The sequence below is a fragment of the Prionailurus viverrinus genome, chromosome B4, assembly GCF_022837055.1.
Source record: "Prionailurus viverrinus isolate Anna chromosome B4, UM_Priviv_1.0, whole genome shotgun sequence".
NCBI classification, from domain to species: domain Eukaryota; kingdom Metazoa; phylum Chordata; class Mammalia; order Carnivora; family Felidae; genus Prionailurus; species Prionailurus viverrinus.
Genome location: NC_062567.1, coordinates 62,606,406 through 62,634,167, shown reverse-complemented (window position 1 = coordinate 62,634,167; position 27,762 = coordinate 62,606,406). Strand labels below are relative to the sequence as shown.

At 38.1% G+C, this 27,762-nt stretch overlaps 1 protein-coding gene and 2 long non-coding RNA genes across 10 annotated transcripts in view; 1 reads left to right on the top strand and 2 right to left on the bottom strand.

The window, feature by feature from the left end:
* LOC125171168 (uncharacterized) overlaps window positions 1-10,650 on the bottom strand; it is a 444,287-nt gene extending 433,637 nt beyond the window's left edge. For both annotated transcript variants that reach the window (XR_007154210.1, XR_007154211.1), the window contains exon 1: window positions 10,517-10,650. This is a non-coding gene — a long non-coding RNA (uncharacterized LOC125171168). The remainder of the gene's footprint in view (window positions 1-10,516) is intronic.
* SYT10 (synaptotagmin 10) overlaps window positions 9,951-27,762 on the top strand; it is a 69,309-nt gene continuing 51,497 nt past the window's right edge. For all 7 annotated transcript variants that reach the window (XR_007154208.1, XR_007154209.1, XM_047868342.1 and 4 more), the window contains exon 1: window positions 9,951-10,427. Coding sequence is in view for 5 of the 7 variants with exons in the window: in XM_047868342.1 (XP_047724298.1) it covers window positions 10,277-10,427 (151 nt within the window). In the remaining 2 variants the exon portion in view is untranslated. The remainder of the gene's footprint in view (window positions 10,428-27,762) is intronic.
* On the bottom strand, window positions 16,966-26,967 carry LOC125171170 (uncharacterized). Its single transcript, XR_007154212.1, has 3 exons — window positions 26,856-26,967; window positions 25,488-25,551; window positions 16,966-17,021 (listed from the first exon to the last, which is right to left on the bottom strand). It is a non-coding gene; the product is annotated as an uncharacterized LOC125171170 (long non-coding RNA).

Here is a 27,762-nt window from a genome sequence, read left to right as displayed (position 1 = left end):
TCTCCCTTTTCAATCTGGATGCCTTTTACTTCATTTTCTTGCCTAATTTCCCTGGCTAGAACCTCTAGTACAATATTGAATAACATATGTCAAGAGTGGATATCCTTATCATTTCCTGATCTCAGGAGGAAAGCATTCAGACTTTCACCCTTAGCTGGGGTTTTTCATAGAGCTTTTTATCACCTTTTGGCAGTCCTCTTCTATCCCTAGTTTGTTGAATGTTTTTTTCATGGAAGAATCTTGGATCTAATGTTTTTAAGTCGACATTAAACAGCCGGCATTCAACACTGATAAATAAAACATTTAACCAAATTACACAACTACAATTTAGGTTTAAAAAATGGCATTATCCTAAAGTTTTCTGGTTTTCCTGGTAGCATGTGAATTGATTTTGAAGTCAGTTCAAAAAAAAAAAGTAATCCCAAAATATTGTGAGTAAATGTAACATTATGAAAATTAGTGATAATCCTATAAAAACAACTATTCAGAAAAACAGTATACTCCTTATTTTATAAGCAGATTCTATGTTCTAGGACTTACTCTTTAAGGTTTACAGCCAAGAATGGTACAAATGCTTCTGCAGAAAACTTATTCCACAAGTTAAAATTGAAATATTATGAGAATAATCATCATCAGAAAGTTGTTTCTAATATTCAGCCAAAGTTGTCTTCCTGGAATTTACCCCATTTACCCTAGTTCTGCTTCCAAGAGTAGACCTACAATAACTTTATCATTTCTTCAGCTGGGAAAAGTGTATTTAACATTAGGACAATTGGTTCTAGTGTACCAGATTAGAATTGCTTTTTTTCTGGGTAAGCTTTCTTCCAAGAATATGTCTTGGAATAAAAAAAAAATTGCTAAAAACTTACAAACCGTTAATTTTATCATTTATAAATTGCATGAGTATTTGTTCAATGAATGAATAAATTGTAATCATGGTGATTTACAAAACATTGAATCACTATATCCTCCCTCTGGAATTTCCCCAAACAACAAATAATGTTTCAACTTTCTGGAGCTTAGGAATTGGCATAGCACATTCTAAGTGACTATTTCAAACTTGTCAGTCACATAAACCTACTTATAGGCTTTTGTACAGTTTCATTCAGTCCCTAAAAACTAAATTATTTCATTGATACTCTGCCCATCATTGTGCTCAGTTCTGGGGATGTAGTGGGTGAAAAAGTCAGAGAGATCTAGTTCTCATGGAGTGTGTACTCTACTGAGTGGAAGATAGATTATGAACAAATAAGCAAGATAATTTCAGAGAGGGGCTATTGCTACAGAGATGATAGAATAATATGATTTGTAACAATTGGAACCTCCTCAATGCATAGAAATTGGAGGAGAATATTGTCTAAGGAGGACTTTCAGGGAGGTTAATGATGTGCTTGTGAGGTAAAACATCACTGATCTCTTAAGAAAGGTGCACTTTTTAAGGCTTTTGTGGGTCTCCCTTGTTTTACTTATGAATGAGATGTCAAATTAAGAAAAGCCTTGACAAGGCTTGTTTACATATCAAATAATCTGAATCCAAAGGATGATGATGATAACCTGTATTTGCATAGTGTTTGATAGCTTTTTTTGTATTTTCACATTCCTTGCCTCTATTGTGCCTCAGGACAATCCTTTGATGAAAGTAAAACACAGTATTATTCTAAGGTTTAAAAAGAAAAACTAAGTTCAAAGAGATTGAGTAAACTATATATCACACAGCTGGCAAATGATGGAATTTAGACTAGAACTAAGGTTTTCTACCTAATGGAACTAATACTCCGAATTTTTGTTATTTTAGATTGGTTATTTTGAATTGATCAGGTATGATTATTGGGGAAATTACTTTTGGTGTAAAATTTTAGGAATACTTCTTGATTTCAAACAGGCCACCAGAACAATGATTCCCAGTATGTGATCCCGGGGACAAGCAGCATTGTTGCATGGGAACTTACGGAAATGCAAATTCTCAGACTCCCATCTCAAACCTCAAATTGGAAACTCTGAGAGTGGGGCCCAACTATTTGTGGTTTAGCAAACCTTCCAGGTGATTCCGATACATGCTATGGTTTGAGATTACTAAATTAAAAGGTAAGAAATGGTTATGCCCAAGGCACCTGGGTAGGCTCAGTTGGTTGAGTGTGCGACTTCCACTCAGGTCATGATCTCACAGCTGGTGAGTTCAAGCCAGGCAGTTGGACTCTGTGCTGACAGCTGAGAGTCTGGAGGCTGTTTCACATTCTGTGTCTCCCTCTCTCTCCGCCCCTCCCCCACTTGTGTTCTGTCTATCTCAAAAATAATTTAACAAACAAAAAACAGTCTATCCCCATATTCTTGTGTTTTTTGTTTTTTTTAATTGACAATACAGTAAAACTTTGGTTTGCAGGCATTATTCATTCTGGAAACATGCTTGTGATCCAAAGCACTTCCATATCAAAACAAATTTCCCCATAAGAAATAATGGAACCTCAGATAATTTGTTCCACAACCCAAAAATATTCATACAAAATGATTATAATACTGTAATACAAAATAAAGAAAACACAAAATATAAAGAAATGTAAACAAATTAACTTGCACTTATCTTTGAAAACTTTCTTGGCTGGTCAGGAGACAAGAGAAAGGAGGGTTATTGTGTAGGATGACTTTCACTATCACTAACAGAATCACTGCTATCTATTGGCTTAATGAAATCTCTTTCTTTTCATGAAATTTTATCAAGGAACCTATCCAATAACTTAGAATGAAGCAAAGCATTCTTAAGCATACTCTTGAATGGAAAAGCAAATGACTGTCCATAGGAGCTTTGAAGTGACAAAAAATACACTAGTGTCAGTGTGGGCACCTTCCAAAGTTCTGAAAAATCACTGATTTCTGCCAAACACCACGGCCGAGATGGAGCATCCAAGCATGGGAGACAATCACCCACAATCCCACAGCAAGAGAGACAGAGAGAAAGACACAGAGAGAGAAGAACCATAGGCTCAGTTGTGATCATGTGATGTTTGGCATCACATACTACTCGTATTGTAAGGCATCACTCATTTATCAAGTTAAAATTTATTACAAATGTTTCTTGTCTTGTGGAACATTCATAGAACAAATTACTCGCAATCCAAGGTTTTACTGTAGATATGTTTAAACTTTAATTTTAACTTCATTTATATACATAGATAAAATTATTGTATAGATAAAAATATGACAGTTTAATTTCATGATTTTTAGTGAAATCTGAAAAATTTCACACAAAATAGTAGCAAGAATTTGTAACATCTATTTTTGTAAGCAAGTGATCAAAAAATTATATTATATATATTTCTGGTAGGAATGTGATTTCATACATCAGAATTCTCTTCCTTGGGAATCTAGATCAAATAAATAAAATCCTCGGTATGTAAGTAAATATTACAAGGAGGTTTACTGCAACATGTAGTATATACTACTCTGTACAGAGTACAGGTCTCTGTACAGAGATCCACTGTAGTAAATAACTAGAAGTAAAGTGAATTCCTATCAGTTGGGAAATAGTTGAATAAATTATGGTATATATTGAATAATTTATAGCCATTTAAAATAATTAGTTAAGGCTAGCCAAGTGAACTAGAGAGACTGTCATTACAGTTGGGTAAAAACTGCACCTTTTTGGAAAATAGACAATGACAGAATAGCACCTATGTATACACATGTCCATCCATGAGCTTATTTAATTATATGAGAAAGAAGAAGAATATGACAAAATGCATTGTAAGTTCTTAAATGGCATAACTATTGGCACAGGGACTGATTGCTAATGTGAAGTAGATAAAGGTCATAATTTTATAATTACATGCTTTTATCAGTTAGAGAGCTGTCTGGCCAAATAGCCCTTTAATCACATTCTGCCTACCCTACAACCATGTCATGATGATAGATAAGAAGCAGCATACTACAATAGTGAAGAACCTAAATTCTGCAACCTTAAGGCCTTAGTCCAAATCGGGCTTTACTGCCAACAGCTATATAGCCTAAGAAAGGCTACTTAACCTCTCTGTGGCTCTTTTTTTCTTTCAAGTTTATTTATTTATCTTAGAGAGAAAGAGAGAGAGTGCAAGTAGGGGAAGGGCAATGAGAGAGGGAGAGAGAGAATCTCAAGCAGGCTCTGTACTGTGAGCACAGAGCCCAATGCAAGGCTTAAGCCCACAAACCTCGAGATCATGACCTAAGCCGAAATCAAGAGTCGGACACTTAACCAACTGAGACACCCAGGCACCCCTATGGCTCAGTTTTCTTACCTATTAAATGAGAACATAATTGTACCTATCTCATAAGTTTGTTGTAGGATTTAATAAGTTAATGTATCTACAAAGCTTAGTACTATTGTTCTAAATGAATTAACCTAAGAGTTACCATAACAATCAGCTTACAAAGTAGTTTTATACAAGTTACACATCACACAAAAACTATCACTGTAATTATTAAACCATATATATAATACATATAACAGACCTGTACAAAGTAGGTATTCAAGAGTTACTATTTGTCCCTAAGGTACAAATGACCATCTTCTTCCTTCTCAAAGGACTACTACCACTCTTCCTTCTTTTCCCTCTTCTCCCAACTTCCTTGGAAATGGAAATTTATCAGTTTCTACTATACCCTGGTATTTCTTCAACAAGTAAATAAAGGCTTTTATTTCTGATAACTAGAGAGAAAGAGGGTTAACAAAAGACATACATTAATTTATTCAGCAAATGTTACTGAGTGACTATTACTGCTGACAGAGTGAAGGCTCTTGGAAAGGGCAGTGATGAGGGAGGACAGGTTCTCTACCTACCAATTTATATCAAATTAATTATTTAAATGTTATGTGCCACAAAGGAGAAATAGAGAATGAAAAGAAAGCACAAGTCAATGAATTCAGAAATGAACAAAAAAACTAGGCAGAGGCCAGGCCACATAGAGCTCTATAGGCCACATTCAAGGTATTCAATGTATCTAAAGCACAAGGGGAAGGCACTGGAAGGGACACAAATCGGAATTGCCTTTTTATACAGTTACACATGATGGAGACGCCTGGGTGGCTCAGTCAGTTACGTGTCAGACTCTTGATTGCAGCTCAGGTAATAATCTCACAGTTTGTGGGATTGAATCCCGTGCTGGGCTCTGTGCTGATGGCATGGAACCTGCTTGGGATTCTCTCTGTCCCTCTCTCTCTCTCTGCCCTTCCTCTCTCTCTCTTTCTCTCTCTCAACATAAAAACAAAAAAGATTGAAGACAACCTTCAAACAGTTACACATGATGGATTGAAAATGTACATGTTTCCTGCCACTCCTGAAAAGACACTGAAATGATAATAAAGCAATAAAAAGCTAGAAGTGTAAAAGGACAGACGGAATAGGAAAGGACACAGGAGATGACGCAAGGACAGAAGATGTCAAACGGTTCACCAGATGGAAGCAGTGAAGGAGTAGTAACTGCCTTACTGAGCAGAGGGAGCTGAGACCTCCAGAGGCAGATAGCAATGAGGAGCTGGCTTCTCACCTCACAGAGTCTCAGAAAAACTCAGAAACGGAGTTATCTTGTACTGATTCCACAAAAGATGGCATTAGGGAGAAAGGCTAAAAAAGGAGGACTGTCACACTTTTTTTTAATGTTTATTTACTTATTTTTGATGGAGAGAGACACACACAGAGAGAGAGAGAGAGAGAGAGAGAGGCAGAGACAGAGAGAGGAAGAGAGAGAACAAGCAGGGGAGGGGCAGGGAGAGAGGGAGACACAGAATCCGAAGCAGGCTCCAGGCTCTGAGCTGTCAGCACAGAGTCCGATGTGGGGCTCAAACCCATGAACCATGAGATCATGACCTGAGCCGAAGTCAGATGCTTAATGAACTGAGCAACCCAGGTACCCTAGGAGTGTCACTCTTAAGATGTCTCAAGGCTCAAGTCTCCATCCACACAACTCCTGTGGTCTGGTGATTACCCTTCCCCAAACTTGCAAATAGTTTTCCCCTGGAGATACCAAAGGAAAGTCTCCAGACCTAAGGCACCAGAAGTATAAGAAGACAGAACGATGAGAGGCCCCAGATTGGAAAATAAAAGCAGGCTGGGGCACCTGGGTGGCTCAGTTAGCTAAGGGTCCAACTTTGGCTCAGGTCATGATCTCATAGTCTGTGAGTTTGAGCCCCACATCAGGCTCTGTGCTGACAGCTGCAGAGCCTGGAGCCTGCTTCGGATTCTGTGTCTCCCTCTCTCTCTCCCCTTCCCACATTCACACTCTGTTTCTCTCTCAAAAATAAATAAACATTAAAAATTAAAAAAAAAGAAAAGTAGGTAGCCTTTAAATATTGCCCCACATCCCTAGTAAAAGATTAGACAGCCCTCTCTGATATTTGGGGGGTGCTCCAATTCAAAATAACTTGAATCACCCTGCAGTGAACACCCTGTTTTTAAGCCTTACTAATATACCTAGAGCTTCAACTCCATATCTTACTGGTATTTATATTTGATTATTTGGATGAGCAAACATCTGAGAAATCTTACAACATGAAAAATGACAACAACAAAACAATTTATTCAGAGAAAAAAGATACAAGACAGAAGCACAGGTGGGGGAGTTAAAAAATATATAATACAGTCAGAAAAATAAGAACAGATTATAGTATGCATGAAATAAGAAACAAGAACAACTACTAAGCAAAAAACTATGCATATCTTAAAACTACAATAGTTGAAATTGTGATTTGATAGAAGGCTCAGAAGAGAAAGCCTAGGAAATCTCCCAAAAATTAGAGCACAAGGAGTAGGAGGTGGTAGAGATGCAAAACTGAAGAGAAATTAAAATTAGAGATTCAATCTTGGCGGCCAAAAATTCAACATAAAAGAGTTCCAGAGGAGACTACACAGAAAAACAGAAGGAAGAAAAGAAATAAATCAATACAATTTCTCAAAATTGCAGGATTCAAAAGTGAGTCTGTTTGAAGTGCTGAGTGAGTATCCATCAGGATGAATGAACAAAAGTGAGCACAGCCGATAGAGAAGACACCAAACCTTCCAGAGAGAGATGAATCAGGCTAATCAAAGGATCTGGAGTCAGAACAGAAATAGACTTCTCAGTAGCAATATGCATCCATGCAAATGAGAAGTTTGGGGTCATCTTTCCAGTTGAGAGTGAGTGGTGATGCCACTCTTCAACTTAAGGAATACAGGAGCAGGCCCAAGTATGTACAGGTGATGAGAATTGGGCTCATAGGAATCTGAGCTGTAGAACACAGAAAAGTAAGGTAGGGGAGCTTTAAGTAAGTTACTCGTCTCTCATCTTCATTCAGACTGAGCTCAGCTGTTCTGAGATTTCCTCATTTACCCACCTTCTTAGTGCCTGTCACAGAGATCAAGTAGTATTTGAAATTCTAGTCACAGGAATGATTCCCAGATTCCCCTTACTTTAGGGAGATCTCTACCTGAGAAGGTAACTCCCTCCCCTCCATATTTTGAAAGAGCCATAGGGAGGGGGAGAAGAAAGAAATGGAAAAGGATTGAATAAGCAGGGAAATCACGGTATTGACCCTTCAGAATCACCCCTGAAAGAGGATGGCTTAGCTTATACGGATGGGAGCGCTGGGGGCCTGTTCACCTCTACACCAATTCCTCCTTGTCTTAATGCAGGGATCATTCAGAAGGAAGCTGTGTCAGAGACCTGCCTGTATTTTTGGACTATTAATGCCTCATATATCACTTAGTATAGCAACTGGTGCTTAGTAAAATCAATCTCACCTGCTCTCCCCTCCTTTGCTGTTCAGCAACTCCTTCGGAGTGTGGGTGGGGAAGTAAATGCAAATCTGTATTGCTTGGTTTACTTGATGGGTAGGCTCTTGTTAGTTCAAATAGTTGGCAAAAAATTTTTAAAGATTGTGAATTGAAATTCTCGTCATCTCATCCTTCAGCATTGAAAATAATGACCTTGAATGCAGTTTCTACATTCCCCACACCTCTTACCGGAGCTGTTAATAAGTGACAAGAAAAACTGGTTTGATTCATCTGCTAATGAGCTGTAGAGATGGTCTAAAGATCAAAGGAAAAAAGCAAAACCTTAGGAGATTTAGATGAAAGCAAAAATATTTCAGACAAATAAATTCAGAAAAATGAACATACAGGTGAACTGCTTATTGTGGAAACACGGGGAAGAGTAAGCAAGAGGCCAGGAACAGGATAAACAAATACGGGGAAAGTTATTTTCAGAATCTGTTTACCTAATAATATTGAGCACTGAAATCAAACAGAAGAGGGTCATGAGAGCGATCTGCATTACTCCACTTAAGCAATTAGAATCTAGGTAGTATAGAGCTAAATTACTCATTTGGACTCCCACATAACAGTTTGCTCATACAGTAAATATGAAAGCACAGCATTGCATTGCAGGTTGTTCTACAGGAGGGTGTCTAGACTGTGGAGGACTGGGAGGCAAGGACAGCTGGAAAGGGCCTTATTAAAGTGTGTTTACATTGCTCCAAACATACAGTAGATATTCAGTATTTTTTGACAGTGAAATTATTTTGAAATAGTCAATTTTATCTAAAAACCATCCAAAGCAATGTGCATAAAAACAAAAAGCAAATGAAACCTTCAGATTTTAGTTTGTCTTGATTCACGATAAAATTACTCCTAGTTATTATACCAATTGTCCTATGAATCAGGTCAAAATGATTCAACTAATGAATGCTTATGTACTGTGATTCTATGCCTAGTATTTATAGTAAGTTTACCACAGTGTCCTTACACAGGAAATGATTTATCATAAACTGTCTATATAAATATGCCCACAACGTCAGGATATTCCACTTCGAAAATAAAGAATCCTCACCTAATAAAGGTTAAATCAATCTTCAGGTTATAAGCGAGTATCAAACTCTGCCCCAAAACAATTTAAAAACAATGAAACCCATTTATAGTAAATGTGAACCCATTTACTATAACCGTGTGGCCCATACTTATCAACACTATTTTGTAGTTGTAGCTCCATGAGTAAGCCCGTTTGCCTTAGAGAAGTGTTGCAACAGAAGAGTCCCAAGGCTTCATTTTACAGATTGAAAGAAGGATCTAAAAGCAATTTCTTCAAGGTTAAGCACAGGTGTGTGTGACAGATATGAACTTAACCCTTCTCCCCTTTAAACCCAGGTCTTGTTGTTGTTTTCAGTATTCCAGTGCAGAAGTGATAAGACAAGTTGTGCATTCTTAACTGCCAATTACGGATTAATCGACAGTGAATATTAATACAAATAAGATTTCGTTTTGTGAAATACGTAAGAGAATTAGAAAACAAAGTCAAAGGCAATAAATTAAAATCTGCCTATTCATAGTATTTATGCATCAAGAAAAACTGAATTGGATTGATAGGAAATGTATCTTACGGTGAATTTCAGCAACAGCAATAAAAAGAACTCTGGAATTAAATTTTGTCTCTAAACCATCATCGTTAGAAATCATTTTAAACGTGCTTTCCAGACACACTTCTCTTTCTCTGTAGACGTCTGACTTGATTATTCGCCTATTCATTTTTAAAATTTAACTTTTTCAGTTTGTCTTCAGGTGTAACGACTTTTCAGAAAAGTAAAACTAGACAGACCACGGAGAGCCACACACATGCAGTAAAGTTGGAGAGACAGGAAGCTGATGGGCGGACGGAGGCTGGGAAAAAAGTACGGAGAAAACGAAGATTTCTCTATCCCCCGCCCCGCTGCATCGTGCACCAGCAGCCCAAGCTGGGGTCCCGGCAGGGACGAGGAGTCGCGCCTCTTGCAAGGCCACCTCGGGCCCCTGACTGAGCGCGGAGGGGGCGCTGCGGGTGCCTCAACCGGTCGGCCGGCCCGCGCCGGGCTGCGATTGGACGCGCCGCCGCCAGCCACCAGCCCAAACACTAAAGCGCTGGGAGGAGGCGGGGGGAGTTCTAGCGAGTCGAGGGCTTTGGCTTTTTCACGTCTCCCCCACCCCCTACCCTTCCTCTCGGCACTCCATGCCGGGTCTCTCTCTCCAGCTCGCCGCGTCTGGCTGGCTCCCGCCGCAGGAGACTTGGCGCAAACCTAACCGCCGCCGCCTCGCGCGCTTCCAGCCCCAGCCTCTCCGCCTTCCCCTGCGCCCCCCTCTCGCGCCATGGGGCCAACCTGCGGCTCCTAAGAGTTGCCGCTGGGAGCAGCGCGCTCTCCCGCCCATTTCCCCACGAGCGGGCGATGGCTTAGGGCGCCAGAGGGGCCAGCCCAGAGGTACCGGGAAGGGGAAATTCGGCCGGCCGACTGGGGAAAAAGAGGCCAACCATGAGTTTCCACAAGGAGGACGGAGTGAGCAGCCTGTGCCAGAAGGCGCTGCACATCATCACCGAGCTGTGCTTCGCGGGCCAGGTGGAGTGGGAGAAGTGCTCGGGCATCTTCCCCCGGGACAGGGGCAGCCAGGGCGGAAGCAGCACAGGTAACCGGGGAGGGCCCCCCTCGTGTCCGCGCGCTCCGCCGGGACCCCGCGCGGCGCCAGGGCGCCTGTGGGACGCCGCGCCTTCCTACCTCGCTCCTCTTTCCGCTCAGCTCCCGGACACCTGGAGCGTGGGTTCTTCGGGTTTTGTCGGCTCGACTCCGCGTGCCCGGCTTCTTCCACCTCCCCGGCGTGCTCCGAGCCCGCCGCGCCGTCCCTCGCTCGCCGCCGCTCTCCCACGCCTGCGGGCTCCCTTCCGGGGTGGCGAGGCGAGGCGAGCGAGGGCGGCGGCGCACAGCCTGTTACCCAGCGCTGCCTGCGAGAGCCGCTCGCCGGCGGGACTCCAGCTGCCCTCTCTCGTGTGGCGGCTCGCGAGCTTGGGGAAGGGGCCGGGCCGGAGAATCCCTGCTTGGACGCGAAAAACCACCTTGCACATAGGGTTGCCTTGGCCTCCGGGAGCTGAAAGGCTCCGGGGGCGGGGGCGGGGGTGTGTGTGTAACTCGCGGCTACAACCTGTCGAGCCTTTGACAGTGTCCGAACCCCTTATTAAATGTGATTTTAGAGGGTTTCGTGACAGCGTTGGCAAAACAGGGATTCTTTTTTGAGGCGACAACCAAGGCTCGGGTCACATATAAAGTGGAGGAAAGAGAAAAGATTAGAAATTCTTTCTACACACATGCTGTCATGCACACCCCAACGCACGGGCATCCTCCCTCTCCCTTCACGAAACTTGGAAGAAATGGGGTGAGATGGAGAAGGACACCGACCGTCAGAAATCTGGAAGTGGAAAGAAGCCTCAGGTGACAGGTTTTTCTCGGAGGGTTGAGGGGAACCGTATCAGAACTAGTGTTTGGTCACTCCTGGGGAAAGGGTTTTAACCACCTGCGCAGTGCTTGGTTAGTGTAGCCTGTTGTCCGTTCACACAAGCGAGAGGGACTCCAGAGTTGCGGGCCGCGTGATTTCGAGAGTCCCTTGTGACGGTCACTTGTGTCTTTGGGCGACCGACAAGCACTGCTTTCGGGATTTTCGGCAACGGGCTGGAAGATCGCCATCTCTTCTGTAGGTCTTGTTTCTTCCCCTTTGCTTTCTGTCATTTTTGTCCTTGTGGCGGGGCTTCGTGGCTTGAGGGCAGCCAGGGCAACAGGTGAGAGCTGGACCGCTCAACTCAAGCGGAGCGCGACTGCCCACACCTCTGCGGGCTGGGGAAGGGGGCCAGGAGGGCGCACTGAGTGAACCTCTCCCAGCCACCACCACCACCAAAGAAAAGGGAGAGGAAGGGGAGGTGGGAATAGATGTGGTTTAGCTTTTCCCTACCAGTAGGGTTTTCAAATTCTCTGATCGTGGCAACCGGAGCCAAGAGAGGCTTCGTTTCTGTCTGCGGTTGGCAGAACCTGAGAGATGCTGCTACTTGAAGCCTGGAGCGGAAGGGTACATGATTGGTGCTGTCCCCATGCTGGACACTTAGACGTTTTGTGCATATACAAATAAAACAGTCTTTTTTCACTTGTTCAGTAGGTGTTGAATTCCAACGAGTGTATCAAACAACTATTAGTGGAAGGAACTGGGTGAACACAGTGTATATGTGTGTCACGTGTATGGTTGCTAAGCATGAGATAAATACCCAAAATAGTGTGACCTTAAAAGTCCTCTGTGTTGGTATTGGATAAACTCTTCTGAAACATCTTTAGCGATCGACTTTCTAAAGATAAGACTCCGAGAAGGGGGTATAGTGGAAGAAATTAAAGTATTTAACTTTAAATACCTGTAATTTGGTCATTTAACGGTTGATGCTGTGATCATCTGTTTGTGATCATACACCAAGAAGTGGTCTCCTGGTTCTCAGATTGGCTGGTAATGAGGAAAACTGTGCAGTCGGAAACCAATTACTAGCTTATAAATCTTTCTAAATATACAACCGTATAAACTTAAGGTAAAACACAGTATATGAATTGCAGAAAGGGTGTTGAGCGTGTCCTAAGCCCACAAGAGGTAGTCATAGTTCCCATTCCTTTTGGCCTTTCCCTTGGAAAAAAAAAATTGGGGAAAAATGAGTCTAAAACAATTTCATGGATATTTTTCTTCTGTAAAGAGAAAATATATGCTATTCAGATGGAGTATTTGATTTAATATATGAATATATTTTGAGTGGCTACCACTAAAGAAGACATTCTGTAAGGTTGTATGAGATCTAAAGATGCACAAGATTACTTTACATTTTCCATTTGTAAATCTGTACAATTAGAAATAAAATACTTTAATCCACAAATAAACTCCCAATACCAATAGATATCTGCAAAATGGATTCAAATATTACCTACTGAATCTTTATATTAGCCACTCAGCTTCACATTATTCTTTATAGTCGATTTTCTTATAACTTAGCACCTGTGCCCTTTATTCTAGGTCTCTAAATAAAAACACTTCCAGTAGGTGACCCTTCTACTCACTGTTTGTTGAATAGGAAACACATTATTGGTAGGAGGGCATCTACATTGAATGGCACAGTGGTTATTTACTTTGAATGTTAATCAGCACTGCCCATATGGTGTCGGTTATTCAAAGGGTGAAGTGACAATTACAGGCTTCCAGATTGTGTATATTTTTAGGTTCCTTCCCATAGGAGTAGAGGGGGAGAAATTCTGGTAATCCCAATTAAAGTCATTCCACATTAAAGAACTTATGAATCACACATATAAATAATATATTCTCCTACCAGTGTTTTAAGTGCCAATAAAGAGCGGGCTCCACCATCCTCTTTACTATAACAGCAGTAGCAGAAGCATCAGCAGTGTTATTGGCATTAAGGATCTACCAATCAAGTTGACTAATCCCATATTTTCATAAGATTTGTGAAGAATTAGACTGCATCTGCCAACACCAATTAATTTACTTTTTTGGAATAGTTTATTAGACACATTATTGATGTCAGCATTACTAGCACACTGGAAAGTTCATCATGTGTAATTTTTAGAAAATCAAATGTTTGCCCTCTCTTTCCCTGTGACCCCCACCCCCACCCCCAATAGACATGTCACCAACTAAATTCATCTTCATGCACAATATGATTTAATACTTAGGGAACATACAAAACAATATATCAGCCAAAAATGTTATTTTTCAGATATACCATGACTAATACACATAATAGTTTTGGAACTGCATTTGGGTTCATTTCTGGTCAGTCTTTAATTGCTGCCCCATATCCAAATGCTTATGAGGTTTTAGGAAAGTATGTTGCTTAAAAGGCAGACCTCATAAACCATAGCTAATCAAACCCCCTGAAGCACATAGTCACATCACAATTGTATAGATCTAACCTTAATTTAAATATTTTCAATAAACATTTAATTCATCATTGTTTTGATTTTGCATTTTAATACTTTTAATTTGGGACTAAAAATTCTAAAATAAAAGTTTAAACAATTTCTTTCTCAATTTCTATGTGTATTCCTGAATTTTGTAGATGTAGGGATCAGTAGGTATATGGCAAAGAATTTCTTTGAAGTTACTTGACTAATAAAGGAGATTGCTAAGTAAGATTTTTAAAATTACACTGTGATTCTCTGAGATTGAGGCATTTTAAGTCTATGATAAGGGCTTAAAATGAGTAAGGGTGTTTCGTAGGTTTTTCTCTACAGACACAAAGCAAATGATTACTTAATTTATAATTCTGGTACAACTACACACTGAGTTTTACACATTCTAATGATTGTATAAAGAGTTACAATTTAGAAATATAGTGGAAATTTTTCCTCAAAACTTGTAAATATGAGACAGAGTAATTGAACCATAATAAATTCAGATACACCCATATATGAAGAAGGATGTAAGAAAGGATTTTTTTCCTTCTCCCACATTGTCACTCCAATGAAGAATGCCATTCCAATCAAGAAAGTCTCATTTTTACATGATCATCAATACATACTATGCTTGGTATCATTTGCTCCAAAGGGAAATGAACAACTGCTTTCAAAGGCCAAGCCAGTGTCCGCAAACACCTACTTTTCTTAATTCTGAGATATCAGTATTTTGACAATATTGACAGGATTTGTTTTGCTTTAATCTTTTTTCTTCTTGAGACGAATTAAGATCTATATTTCTTCTTTTTAAAAAAATTTTTAAGTTTATTTATTTTGAGAGAGAGAGGGAGAGAAAATCCCAAGCAGGTTCAGCGCCACCAGCACAGAGCCCAATGTAGGGCTCCAACTCACCAACCATGAGATCATGACCTGAGCTAAAATCAAGAGTCAGATGCTTAACCACCTGAGCCACCTAGGCACCCTTATATTTCCTGTTTATATGAGCTGTGAATCTCTGAAATCAGATCCTTACAAGAATGATTTTATATATAAGATCTATAGCTGTCCATTTCATTCAAATCCCATTGTCTTTAAAACTTAATCATCATTTTGTTTTATGGAAAAAATTAGTCATTATTTGGATACATCTACATTCATCTACAAGATTTTTTTACAAGATTCTGGCAGAAGATAAACATTATCACAAATGTTTATTAGAATCTCTAATGCCAATTAAAATTATCTATATTTTGAAAATACAATTGTGTTCTTCCTGATGTATACATTAAATCAGTAGAACATAAGCTCTTTGAGAGCAGTGGTTTGTCTACTGTCTTATTCTCAGTGCCTAGAAAAACCTATGGCTCCTCTTAGTCTCAATAAATATTTGTTGGATTAATGAAAGAATGAATGAATTAATAAATTCATCCTCAAGAAGCCACAGAACAAAAGGCTTGAAATATCAATGAACTAAATTATGAGTTTTGATTAATTACAAGAAATCGTATTTTGTTTATGATAGCAGAAATTAGAGCATTTGAGGTATTTAAAACCTAGAATATGAGCAAAATACTCACAAAAAAGCAACTTAACATCATATGGGTATCTGTTGACTTCCCACAGAGTGTGTTCAGGTAGAGCTATGATCCAGTGGCTAAATTTGTAAGTGTTGTGTAATAAATGTATTAAGTTTATGCAAGTTCTAGAAAAGTGAGAATATCTACTTAAAATATCAATTTATAATAGTAAAAGAAAGCCTGTTTGCTTAAGTAGAAACTAGCATGGGGAAGATAATCATCTTTTTTCAAATGCCTATTAGTCATACCAGTTAGAACTAGAAGTCATTATTTTGCAGTGTTGAAAATGAAGGCAGGGAAAGTTAGCAACTTCCCCTCAAATCAAGCTAGTTAATGAAGCAGCAAGGATAAAAACCCAGGGTTCCTTAGGTTCCACAAAAAGTAAGCATAGGAAGATTTCCTAGGGGCATCCTTGGTGCCACAGGGCACTGGAACAAATGTTTGTAAAAAATAGGCTCTTAACTATCATTATACCGTTGGCTATAATTAGTGATGTATTGGAAGGTATTAAGATTTCTCAGTGTGTAATTATGACCCAAATTCCAAAATTTCCTTTTGTTAGATATACTGTCATACAAGCGTAAGACACAACATTCTTTATTTTTCTTGAGTACATGCATGCATATAATTAAGTGTACATGAGTGTTAATTCATGAATGCTTAGCTAAATATAATTGATTCATTTGAACAGTAAAATCATGTGAAAGATTTTAGTGTGTTTGAAATGCACAACTTTGAATGCATATAATTATAAATATAGCTCCTGTATGTCCATAAATAAGCCTATAATGAAAACAGATATTAAATTTCTGGTTAAATTATTTTTGTTACTTTGTAATTAGAAAAATAATACATTACAATCAATTTTTGCTTTATTTTCCTACCATTTTTTGGGTATGTAAGTTTAGTAGTCAACCGTCTATATATGTCACTATTAAAATTCAGTGCTATGATATCAAAGAAAACTAGGCCTCCTAATAGGAAGTGTTATTATTAAAGCTCAATAAATTATGTTGTTTATTTCTAATTTGTACAATACTGATTTTCTCTGTTGGTGGAATATCCAGCACTGGCCAAGTTTAGAAACAGTCCCTGACTGAAGCGATGGCTTCTTGTTATTGTATAATAGTTTTCTTTTTCCTTATTTTATTTTATTTTATTTTATTTTATTTTATTTTATTTTTTAATGTTTATTTTTGAGAGAGAGAGAGAGAGACAGAGTGCAAATGGGGGAGGGGCGGAGAGGGAGAGGGAGACCCGGGATCTGAAACAGGCCCCAGCCTCTGAGCTGTCAGCACAGAGCCCACCATGGAGCTCGAACTCGGGACTGGTGAGATCATGACCTAGGCTGAAGTCGGACACTCAACTGACTGAGCCACCCAGGTGCCCCTTTCTTTATCATTTTAAATATCCTAAATGACTACTGAAACTGTAAAGGCTGACATCAACATGACTTAGGTAGACTGTCTGAAAATAAAGCTGTATATATATATATATATATATATATATATATATACATATATACATATATGCATATATGTATATATATATATATACACACACACACACACAAATACTGTATATGTATACATAAAATCATAAAATTGTTCTGTGATGCCTCAGAGCTAGAAGGGTAGAATGATGAAGGTGGGAGGGACTGATACTACCTTTTTTTCATCCGGGTGGATCCTGAAGTGTGTTACGATCTGCTATTTAACATTCTGTTATGGAATAGAGAACATTACAGTCAATTTAAAAAACCTTGTAAATGTCAATTTGTTCATACTGCAGAATTATTTTAAACAATGAGGACTATAGTTTACAGTCTTTATTATTCCCTTAATTCTGTTTCAATAGTCATAGATTTATAGGAATAATGGATAAAACAATATTAAGCTTATTATCATTTCTAACATGTTACAATATGAGTTGTTACTATATCTGAGAGGTGGTTTTAGCATTATGCTTTTATTCAACAAATATTTATTGAACACTTAGGTAAAAGCCACTGAGCCAGACATAAAATGTACTCGTACTAGGCGGCCTGGGTGGCTCAGTCAGTAAAGTGTCTCACCCTTGATTTCAGCTCAGGTCATGATCTCACGAACCATGATTCCTCCATCAGGGTTTGCACTGGTAGGGCAGAGCCTGTTTGGGATCCTCTCTCTCTGCCTCTCCCCCGCTGGGTGCATGTGCACACATGTGCCCTCTCTCTCTCAAAATAAATAAATAAACTTAAAAAAAATAAAATGTACCATTAATTAAACGCTGTACATAGTTCAAGTTATTGTAAATGTAGAATTAATAATCACAGATTATAAATTATTTACTCAATTATGAAATGTGTAAAGATTTTTTTATAAGTTAGTATACTTTTATATCATATTGAATACCATATTTGATTGAATCTAAGATGCTATTGATTATAAGATGCACCATTATTTTATATGGTACCAAAAAGAAAAAGAAATGTCACTAAATAAATTATAACTTGATACTTTGTTATCACAGAGTTTTTATTTCACACTTAGGTAGAGACTTCTTTTAAAACAGACATAAATTGTTGAAATCATATATCACTCTTGTACAAACATAAAAAGTAAAATAAAAGACATAAATGGGTTAAAATAAGTTTAAAGTTGACCATGATTCTTCTGAATGGCTTTTTGATTTCAGAATTGGTGACATCATTGTTTTTCCACTCATTATTAGGCTCTGTGCCATCAAGAGTGCTGTCAAGAGTGGTAATGGTGCATTTTTTTCCTTAAAAGAATTCATAAAAGATATAAAGGCCATTTGGTGTTGTGCTCTAAGCTACCTGTACAATGTTAGCAATGTTGGCAAACTCACTGACTCACTGCCTTCTCCACCTACCCCCCAAAAGTTTGTCTTGTAAGGTTTAGTGCTAGGCTTTACTGTTTTCTCCACTGTTTTGCTTTTTTTTTGGTTGTTGTTGTTTTTTTTAAGCCACTTGGACTCATTCTATGGATTTTTATATTGATGCCTTTGTTTTGCACATACACAGAGAAAATTATGACATACTTACTTCCTGGCTATAAGTGATTGTAATAAGCCACTGATACTAAAGTATATTCAGATTTCAGAAAATGTAAATGTTTTAAAATATGCATATTATAATCAACTCAATATAGTATTAATACAAAGTTTTTATCATTTATTGAAATTCAAGAAAAAGGCAAATCAGTACTGTTAAAATGGAAATTATAAGAGGCATTGTTGCAAGGATAATATGTTGATTGATTATGTATTGGATATATAGATGAAAAAGAGACTGCTAGTTATTTCCAAGTATTCATTTCCCCCCTTTTATTTCACAGTATCAGAATCCTTTATTTTTATTTAGATATGTAGCAGCATTAAAATAACTTATTTTTTTAAATTTATAAATGACAACTTTTCTCAGCTTTCTTTCTGGTTTGCTGCAGCCACATGACTAAATCTGACCATCAGAATGTTAGTGGCAGTGATGTGTACTACTTCCAGGCTGTGCCCTTAGAATTAAAGGACAGACTCTCGGGGCGCCTGGGTGGCGCAGTCGGTTAAGCGTCCGACTTCAGCCAGGTCACGATCTCGCAGTCCGTGAGTTCGAGCCCCGCGTCGGGCTCTGGGCTGATGGCTCAGGGTCTGGAGCCTGTTTCCGATTCTGTGTCTCCCTCTCTCTCTGCCCCTCCCCCGCTCATGCTCTGCCTCTCTCTGTCCCCAAAATAAATAAACGTTGATAAAGGACAGACTCTCACTTTCCCTTTCCCCATGGTATTCTACCACCTAACTGCCTGGAACATGGGCATGGTAGCTTGCCATCTTGGACATTAAGGAGAAGGCAAAAACCTTTGAATAGCAAAGTACAAATATAAAAAAAAAAAAAAATTAGGACTCTAGACACCTTGAACCTGATGTGTATGCCCTGGCCTGCTTATGCTGGAATAGTTAATTACATGAGAGAGAAATAAACTTCTTCTACCTTGTTTAAGTCACTGCTAGTTTAGCCTCTTGTTATAGAAATCAGAATTATGCCCTATTATAATATTAGAGTTGACCCTTGAACGACACAGGATCCAACTGTGTGGATCTACTTATATGCAGATTTTTTCTAGTACAGTACTCTAAATGTTTTTTCTCTTTTTTATAATTTACTTAAGAACATTTTATTTTTTCTAACTTTATTGTAAGAATACAGCATATAACATATAAAATATATGTTAATCAAGTGTTTATGTTATTGGCAAGGCTTCTGGTCAACAGTAGGCTATCAATAGTTTTAGGGGAGTCAAAACTTATATGGCAGTTTTCAACTGTGTGGGACTTGGTGCCTCTAACCTCCTCATTGTTTAAGGGTCAACCACAACATCATCTGAATAGGATAAATAGGTTAACTTCAAAGATAATTCCAAATTTTTATCTTAGAAACAGTTTCCCTCAGCTTTCTTTGAGTAAGAGTTGTTGATTTGGGGCACGTGGGTGGCTTAGTCAGTTAAGCATCCGACTTCAGCTCAGGTCATGGTCTCATGGTTCATGGGTTCGAGCCCTGGATTGGGCTCTGTGCTGTGTGGAGCCTGCTTGGGATTCATTCTCTCTCTCCCCGCCCCCCCCCCCCCCCACTCTGTTCCTCCTCTATTCATGCTTTCTCTCTCTCTCAAATAAAAAAAAAAAAGAGTTGCTGATTTGGGTTTTATTCCCCTTCTTTCTCTATGGAATGATGCCATAAATATGGTCTATGTTCAGGCAATAATGGGAAGAAACCAAAGAACAAAAGGCTTGAAATATCAATGAACTAAATTATAAGTTTTGATTAATTACAAGAAATCATATTTTTGTACATTTTGAAAATTAAAGAACTAGAACTTTAAAATTTAAAAAAATGATACAGAAACCACAGATAAGAATATCAATTAATGCAGTGGTGATGGGAATGGAGAGCACACCAATTGGTCTGTGCTTTTCTGTGTGATCATATCCATCTGTGTAGGTAGTAGACAATTAGATCTAACACTTTTTACAAGCCTCAGTGAATAGGACCATGCAAATGTTATGGTCTGGTTACATAGACTTTAGCAAAGTTCTGCTTTACAAAAGTTTCTGAGGAATTAGCATTTTTTGGCTTACTCTTCTGTCTCTCTTTTTTTTTTCCTTTAACATTTATTTATTTATGAGAGACAGAGCATGAGCAGGGGAGGGGCAGAGAGAGAGGGAGACACAGAATCCGAAGCAGGCTCCAGGCTCCAAGCTATCAGCACAGAGCCCGACACCGGGCTCAAACTCACAAACTGTGAGATCATGACCTGAGCCGAAGTCAGAGGCTTAACCAACTGAGCCACCCAGGTGCCCCATGGCTTACTCTTCTCTTATGAGAGTTGTGTTTTCTCAGTTTTTCAGAACTGGGTCACTTTATTTTGAATTATTAAGACACAATGAAAGAATAAAATCTTTATACCAAAAGTGAGTCAGAGACATCTCGACAGATAAGTAGACAGTGGTAAAGCAATGGTTATGCATATTTATGTAATCAAGCCAGAGTTTGAGCAATTTTAAACCTGATTATCTGGGCACCTAATCTAATATCTGTAAATTTAATTAACTCTTAATCTTCCCAAAATATAATAAAATGAATGTCATATAATGGATTCTTTTTAACTATTCAGAGAAATTGAAAATTTGAGATAGGGTCTACTCATCAAGTTTGCCTATTGCAAGGGTAACTTCAAAGGCCCTGCAGAGAAGGCAAGCAAAGCCATTTATATTCATCACCCTGGCCTCCCCATGGCTGACCTTTTTCCTCCAGTGTTCTTTTCTCTACCTAACCTCCCCAGTCCCCAACCACAAGTTCCTATGCCTTCACCTTTCTCACTTGGAAACTCCAGTCCTTTCACCTTTCTACTTCTGTGTGAATTCTGTCAATAGATAGGGCATTCTCTGTCAATAGATAATGATGCATCATTTCATCATTGCAATCGCTTTCTCCTTTGACAGAGATATGGCATTCTCTGTCAATAGATAATGATGTAGATATCTATATGTAGATGTCAATGTAGATGTAGATGTCAATAGATAATAGATAATGATGTCAATCATATGACAGAGATATGGCATTCTCTGTCAATAGATAATGATGCATCATTTCATCATTGCAATCGCTTTCTCCTTTGAAATATATTACATCTTCCAGTGCTGTGGGGAAGGGAGACCTCATTCATGAATAAATTCATCTGCTTCTCTATCCCTACACCAGAGCAATCAACTATTTAGGAGGTTTTAAAACCAGGCAAGCTAGTATCCAATTTCAAAAGAACCCTCAATTCTAAACGGAAATCCTGTGTTTTCCTATTCAATTTTCTCCTGTTCTCTACAATTCCTATTTTTAAACTTCCCCCCACTATATCTAAATAATCCAAGCTATTCCCAAATATCCCAAAGTAACTGGCAGTTGGCCCCAACTCCTACTTTGGAGAGAAAATACTACTTATAAATAAGAATTCACTTGACTTTCTACCCAAGACCTAAAAAATTCCCTGATTGCAGAACCATCCTCTTTTACTTGTAAAGGAAAAAGTGAGGCAATCCTTTCATCTTTGCTTCAGACCCCATCCATCCATTTTCACCATTTATGGGACTTCATTTAATTATTCATTTGCTTAACTTTCTATGTCTTCTTGTCTGCTGATTCCTTCCCTTAAGTTTTAAAACATGCTTGAGTATTGCACATCCTAATAAAACACCTCCATCACCTCCATGTGCTACTCTTTCCTCCTTTCCAACATCCAGTTTCCTGAAGGAATGGTCTACTCTCATAGAATCCACTTCCTCACTCCTATTCATTTATTTAACCACATTAATGTACTTAATATAGCCTCTCCTTCACTAATCTCATTGAATTCACTAAAACCTACTTGTTAATGTTAATAGTTACTTATTCTAATTGAACTTACTTTAACGTTTTTATGTTGATTACTTCTTAGGCTATTCTCCTCCAGGGATGTCTTGGTAGCTGAGTCAGTTAAGTGTCTGACTCTTGATTTTGGCTCAAGTCAAGATCTGTCAGTTATAAGATGGTGCCCCCAGTCAGGCTCCTTGCTGAGCGTAGAGCCTGCTTAAGATTCTCTGTCCCTTTGTCCCTCCCCGCTTCTTATGCTTTCTCTTGCTCGCTCCTTCTCTCTCAAATATATATATGAAAACACATTGACCTGAGTTTGTTTTTTCATACTTTCTCAGGTTTCTATGCACACAGGCTCTTTGTTCCTTTAAGTTCTTTTTCTTTAAATATTGATGTACTCAGGTTTCTATCAAATTTTGTCTTCTCTTTCATGGATTCAGATTCCACTATTAAAGGAAGTCCTTCAATTTCATCTTTAGTTGCAGTCATGCATTACCAATAACTTCCTCAAAATTTCTACTTGCATGAGCACAAGTACTTCAGACTTAGTACGACCAAAGCTGAAGGCATGGTCTTCCTTACTTCATCATCCTGTTTGTCTCCCACTAACTCACATTCTTATCCTTCAGTCTTCACACTCCTTAACTGGAACTTTAACTTCCAGTTATCTCCTGAATCTTCTTTTCTCCTCATTTCAGCAGCCCTCATTCAGAACCACTATAATCCTTCAATGAATGACTATTATCATATGTTAACTAGTTTCTCTTCTTCTAGTCTGACCTCCACTCTTATCTTCTCCTTAGCCAGAGTGTTATTTCTGAAATGCATTCCTGACCATTTCAATATCTTTATTTAAAAATGTTTCTGAGGTTACTTATTTTTCTTTGAACTAAGTCCAGACTCATAACATTTTTCATACCATGGTTAAATGTGAGTTACAGTCATAAAAAAAATCATTTAAAACATTTTGATGACTTTATAAATTCTCCCAGATTCTTCCTTATTCTTTTGATAGTCAGATACTTTTATTTTGCTAAACAAATTTTGTTGAAAAAATTTATGTCATAAAGACCTAAGTATTAAACAGTTCATTTTGTTTTTAATACCTTTACTGGTTAGCCATAATTACAATAGCAAGCAATGCAAAATATATAAAATACAATAAGCTTATTTTTATAAATTTAGTTTTATTGTTTCAGGATAAAATTCTAATTATCCCAACTTCTTTCACTTTTTGCTGTTGAGAAGAAGGAAATCTCTTTTTCCCTTTGCTTTATGCTTTCGAATGAAAGGAGCTGCAAGATAGGAATCTTGGCCCACCCTCATCTCTGAGAAATGACTTATCAGTTTCCCCCTTCTTTGATGTATGAGCTTCATATCCTCAGGAAGCAAATATTCTCTACTCCTCCATGTAGTAAATTTTATGGGGTCCAGTCCTCATGGGGAATACCAGTGGTGGTGCAGCCAGGCTTGTGACTGTATGGTCAAGTCTAATTCAATTCAAGGTGGCATTATTAGCAAGTCCACTTTCTGATAGACCTAAGCTGATAGCTGCCTGTATTTTAATTGCTGCCTGTTTGAACATGTGTTTGCCTCTCAGTTGTTTTGAGCACATATGGACAGGAAAATGGAATGTTACTTGTTAGCTTCCTGAAATATTAATATTTACTTAGAAGTGCTGGTGTTCATTTTAAACAAATTCACTCCTTTCAGTACCAGTTGTCATCAGATGAGTCTCTCCTCTTGTTACTAATCTGTGAATCACCATTCAGTCTATACTCAATCCATAACTATGCCTCTTTTCTCCTCAGTACTCTTGTTTAAAGAAAAATAAAGAGTTGATAATGACAGCAAACCATCACTGCACTTACTATCCAAATTAACTTTATATACCTGTATATACTTTATATACCTTTATTTAAACCTCACAACATCCTATGAAATAAATATAAATACTTCTATTTTTACGAGACTCTTAAAACCTAAACAACTTGCCCAAAGTCCCCGTGGTGGAGCTGACATTTGAACCCAGATCTAAACTGTGCCAGGGTACAAGCTATATTATATTATCTTCCTGGTAGAAGGATTTCTGCATATTCCTTCTAAATCACTCAGTTTTTAGTCATCTAGCCACCTCAAAACCTACAGCCTTTTAAGTTCTTTTTCAGGTAATTCCCAAAATGTGGATTCAATAGCTCCATAAACATTTTTTGACCATTTGATAAATACCAGACACTACAATAGGTGAATAAATTTGGTTTCTGCTCTGAAGGATCAAGGAATGAGTTTATGTGTAGGATGGGAACATTTGGAGAAGCAAAATAAGTACAGATGTGCAATCTCTTATCCACAATCACAAAACCTCAAAATCCCGAAAACTGACAATTATTTTGTAAATTGTAGCATTTTGGTATCAACATCCTATCTGAATTGGCATTAAGCTACTTATAATCTTCAGTGATCCCACTCAGTGTGACTAATTCATACATTTCATTTTAGATGTATTGATGTGTTTGGTTACTCAGTGTTATCCCACATAATGTGTACTATATTGCCTTTCTAATATTCAAAAGAAAATAATAATTTTTGAAACACATTGTGTCCCAGGAGTTTTGGGTAAGAGAGTGTCAAAAAAGGTACTATTTGGATCTGATTGTTGAATACAAATTTGCCAGGAAGCCAAATGGAGGAAGATAAATGCAGTGGAACTACACGCAACAGCCTGAACAAAATCACGAGAGAGTAATGAGTGGTCAGGGGAAGGAGTACAGGTAGGAAAGTGACAGAAGAATAAAGCTGACCAGTTCCCAGGGGTCAAATCACAAAGGTGCTGTGGAATGCCTTACAAAGTTTGGATTTGTCCCAGATGGCTTAGAGGTGATATAGAAGAATGTCAGGCTAAGAGAGGTAAGGTGACCATAATACATCTCAGTTGCCAGGACATGACTCGGTTTCTTCTTGCTACCCAAGCATTATTGATAACACAATTTTTCACTTTCACAAGTAATTTAGTTTGGCTGAAATAGTTTATGGGCCCCTAAATGGTAGAACCAGATACTGATTTTAGAAAGAAAATTGTCAGTAGTAGGGAAAATGGAATTAGGGTCAGAGATTTCCACAGGACTTTTTCCTAAAATGAGAATAACCTCATGAATGCCAAAACCTAGCATGTAGGAAAAATGGCATAAAAGAATGTCATCACATTTTTGTGGGTGAGTAAAAGTTTTCTAATGCCTATAAGTAAGAAGGGAGGCATTTTCAGTTATGGACTGAAAACGAACTCCATCCTTTCTCCTACCTCACATTGTCCTGCGGTTTCCTTATATCTTGGCTTTTGGCTCCAGCTGAGTTGAAGAAGTTAACTGCGTTAAAATACCCAGAAAAATATAACGTAAGTGGAGCTGAAAATACATAAATATTATGAATCCATAATTGTAGTATTTATGCCTCCATTTAAAATAATTAGGAAGCAAGGGGCACCTGGGTGGTTCAGTCGGTTAAGCGTCTGACTGGCTCAGGTCATGATCAGTTCACGGGTTTGGGCTCCACGTCATCAGGCTCTGTGCTGACAGCTCAGAGCCCGGACCCTGCTTTGGATTCTGTGTCTCCCTCTCTCTTTCTGCCCTTCCCCCACTTGTGCACATGCACATGTTTTCTCTCTCTCTCAAAAATAAACATTAAAAAAAGTAGGAAGTATATTGATGTGTTTTTCTTTTTTTCCTCAAGTTACGGGGCTAATGAACAAATTAATAAGTAAAAGTAAATTACAAAATATAAAATATGATCACACATTCTTCACCAATTGAATATAAATGGGAAATATATTTAATGGTTGCTTTAATAAGCAAGTCAAAAATGAAGGAAAATATTAATATCTATGTATCACAGTATGTCAAATTAATTTTTATCTTATAATTAGGTAGCATTAAAAATTTGGAATTATTTCAATTTCTGAATAGATTTCCATTAGCTACAAATTGGGAGTTTCAACAGAACCATTTTATCTTACTAATCAGGAAAATGTAAATTAAAACAAGGTATCATTTTCCCATCATATCAGTGAAAATTAAAGTATAACAGCTTTTCTCTGAAATTACAGGAACTAGTATACTCTTAGGATGTTTTTGTTATAGACACTCTGGGATTCTTTTGGAAATAGCTAATAAAATTAAATATGTGCATAACCTATGACCTTGCAATTCTATTTCTAGACATTTACCTTAGAGAAACACTCACAAATATGTACAAGAAGAAGGGGCAAAGGTGCTCATTATAGCTATGTGGTAATAGCAAAACACTGGGTATAATCTATCCCATAATATCCATCATGGGGAAGTATTATGGAATGCTATGTGAGATGAAGTTAGACCCCAAGGATCATTGAATTAAAAAGTAAAGCAAATTGAAGAAATAAATATGCAGTAAGCCATTTAAGGCTTTTTAAAAAAGTTTTGTATGGGTTTTTAAGAAGTGTCTTTATTAGTGCTTGGGCTGGACAGATACACCCCAAACTGGGATCAGTGGTTGCTTCTAGGGAGGGGTAGGAAATCTTGAATTTCCAGTAGTGGTTAAAGGAAATTAGATTTATTCTTTATTAGTTTCTTAGGCCTTTCATAGCAAAGTACCACAGACTGGTAGCTTAAACAATAGAAACTTATTTCCTCACAGTTGTGAAAACTTGATGTCTGTGATCAAGGTATCAGGAGGGTTGATTTTTCTTCCGAGGCCTCTCCCCTTGGCTTATAGGTGGCCACCTTCTCCCTGTGTTTTCACATGGTCTTTCCTCTGTGAGCACCTTTGTCCTAATCTCCTCTTCTTACAAGGATACCAGTCATACTGGAATAGTGCCTATTCATAATGACCTCATTTTGCCTTTATGACTAATTTAAAGGCCCTATCTCCAAATACAGTCACATTCTGAGGCACTAGGGGGTGAGGATTTCAACATAAGAAAATGGAAAGGATTAAGGGACAGACACAATTCAGCCTATAACATATTCCTAACATTTTTATTTTAAACAAAAGAAATTGGATTCATATTTATATTGAGGCTAAGCAAAGTTGTAAAAGAAAATGAAAAGATTATTTACATCTAGACAAATTTCCCTTTACAGGAAATCTGTTTAGTTTTTAAGCGTGCTGTAACACCAGATTGCCAACATTGGTTATCTTAGGAAGGTGAAAATGGAAGTAGGTAGGGGGATATCCTTAACTTTTTAAAAAACAGACTTGATTGTTTAGAGCAGCTTTAGATTTACATAGAAATTGGGAAGATAGTACAGAGTTCCCATATACCCCACACCCAGTTTCTCCTGTTATTAATATTTTACATTAATATGGGTTATTTGTTGTAATTAATGAAGCAGTATTGATACACCGTTACTTAAAGTCCATACTTTATTCACATTTCCTTAGTTTTTACCTAATATCCTTTTCCTATCTCAGGACTCCATCTAGGATACCACATTACATTTGGTTGTCATTGTCTCCATAATCTCCTTTTGGCTATGATAGTTTTTCAGACTTTTTATTTGACAACCTTGGCAGTGTTGAAGAGTGCTGGTAAGATATTT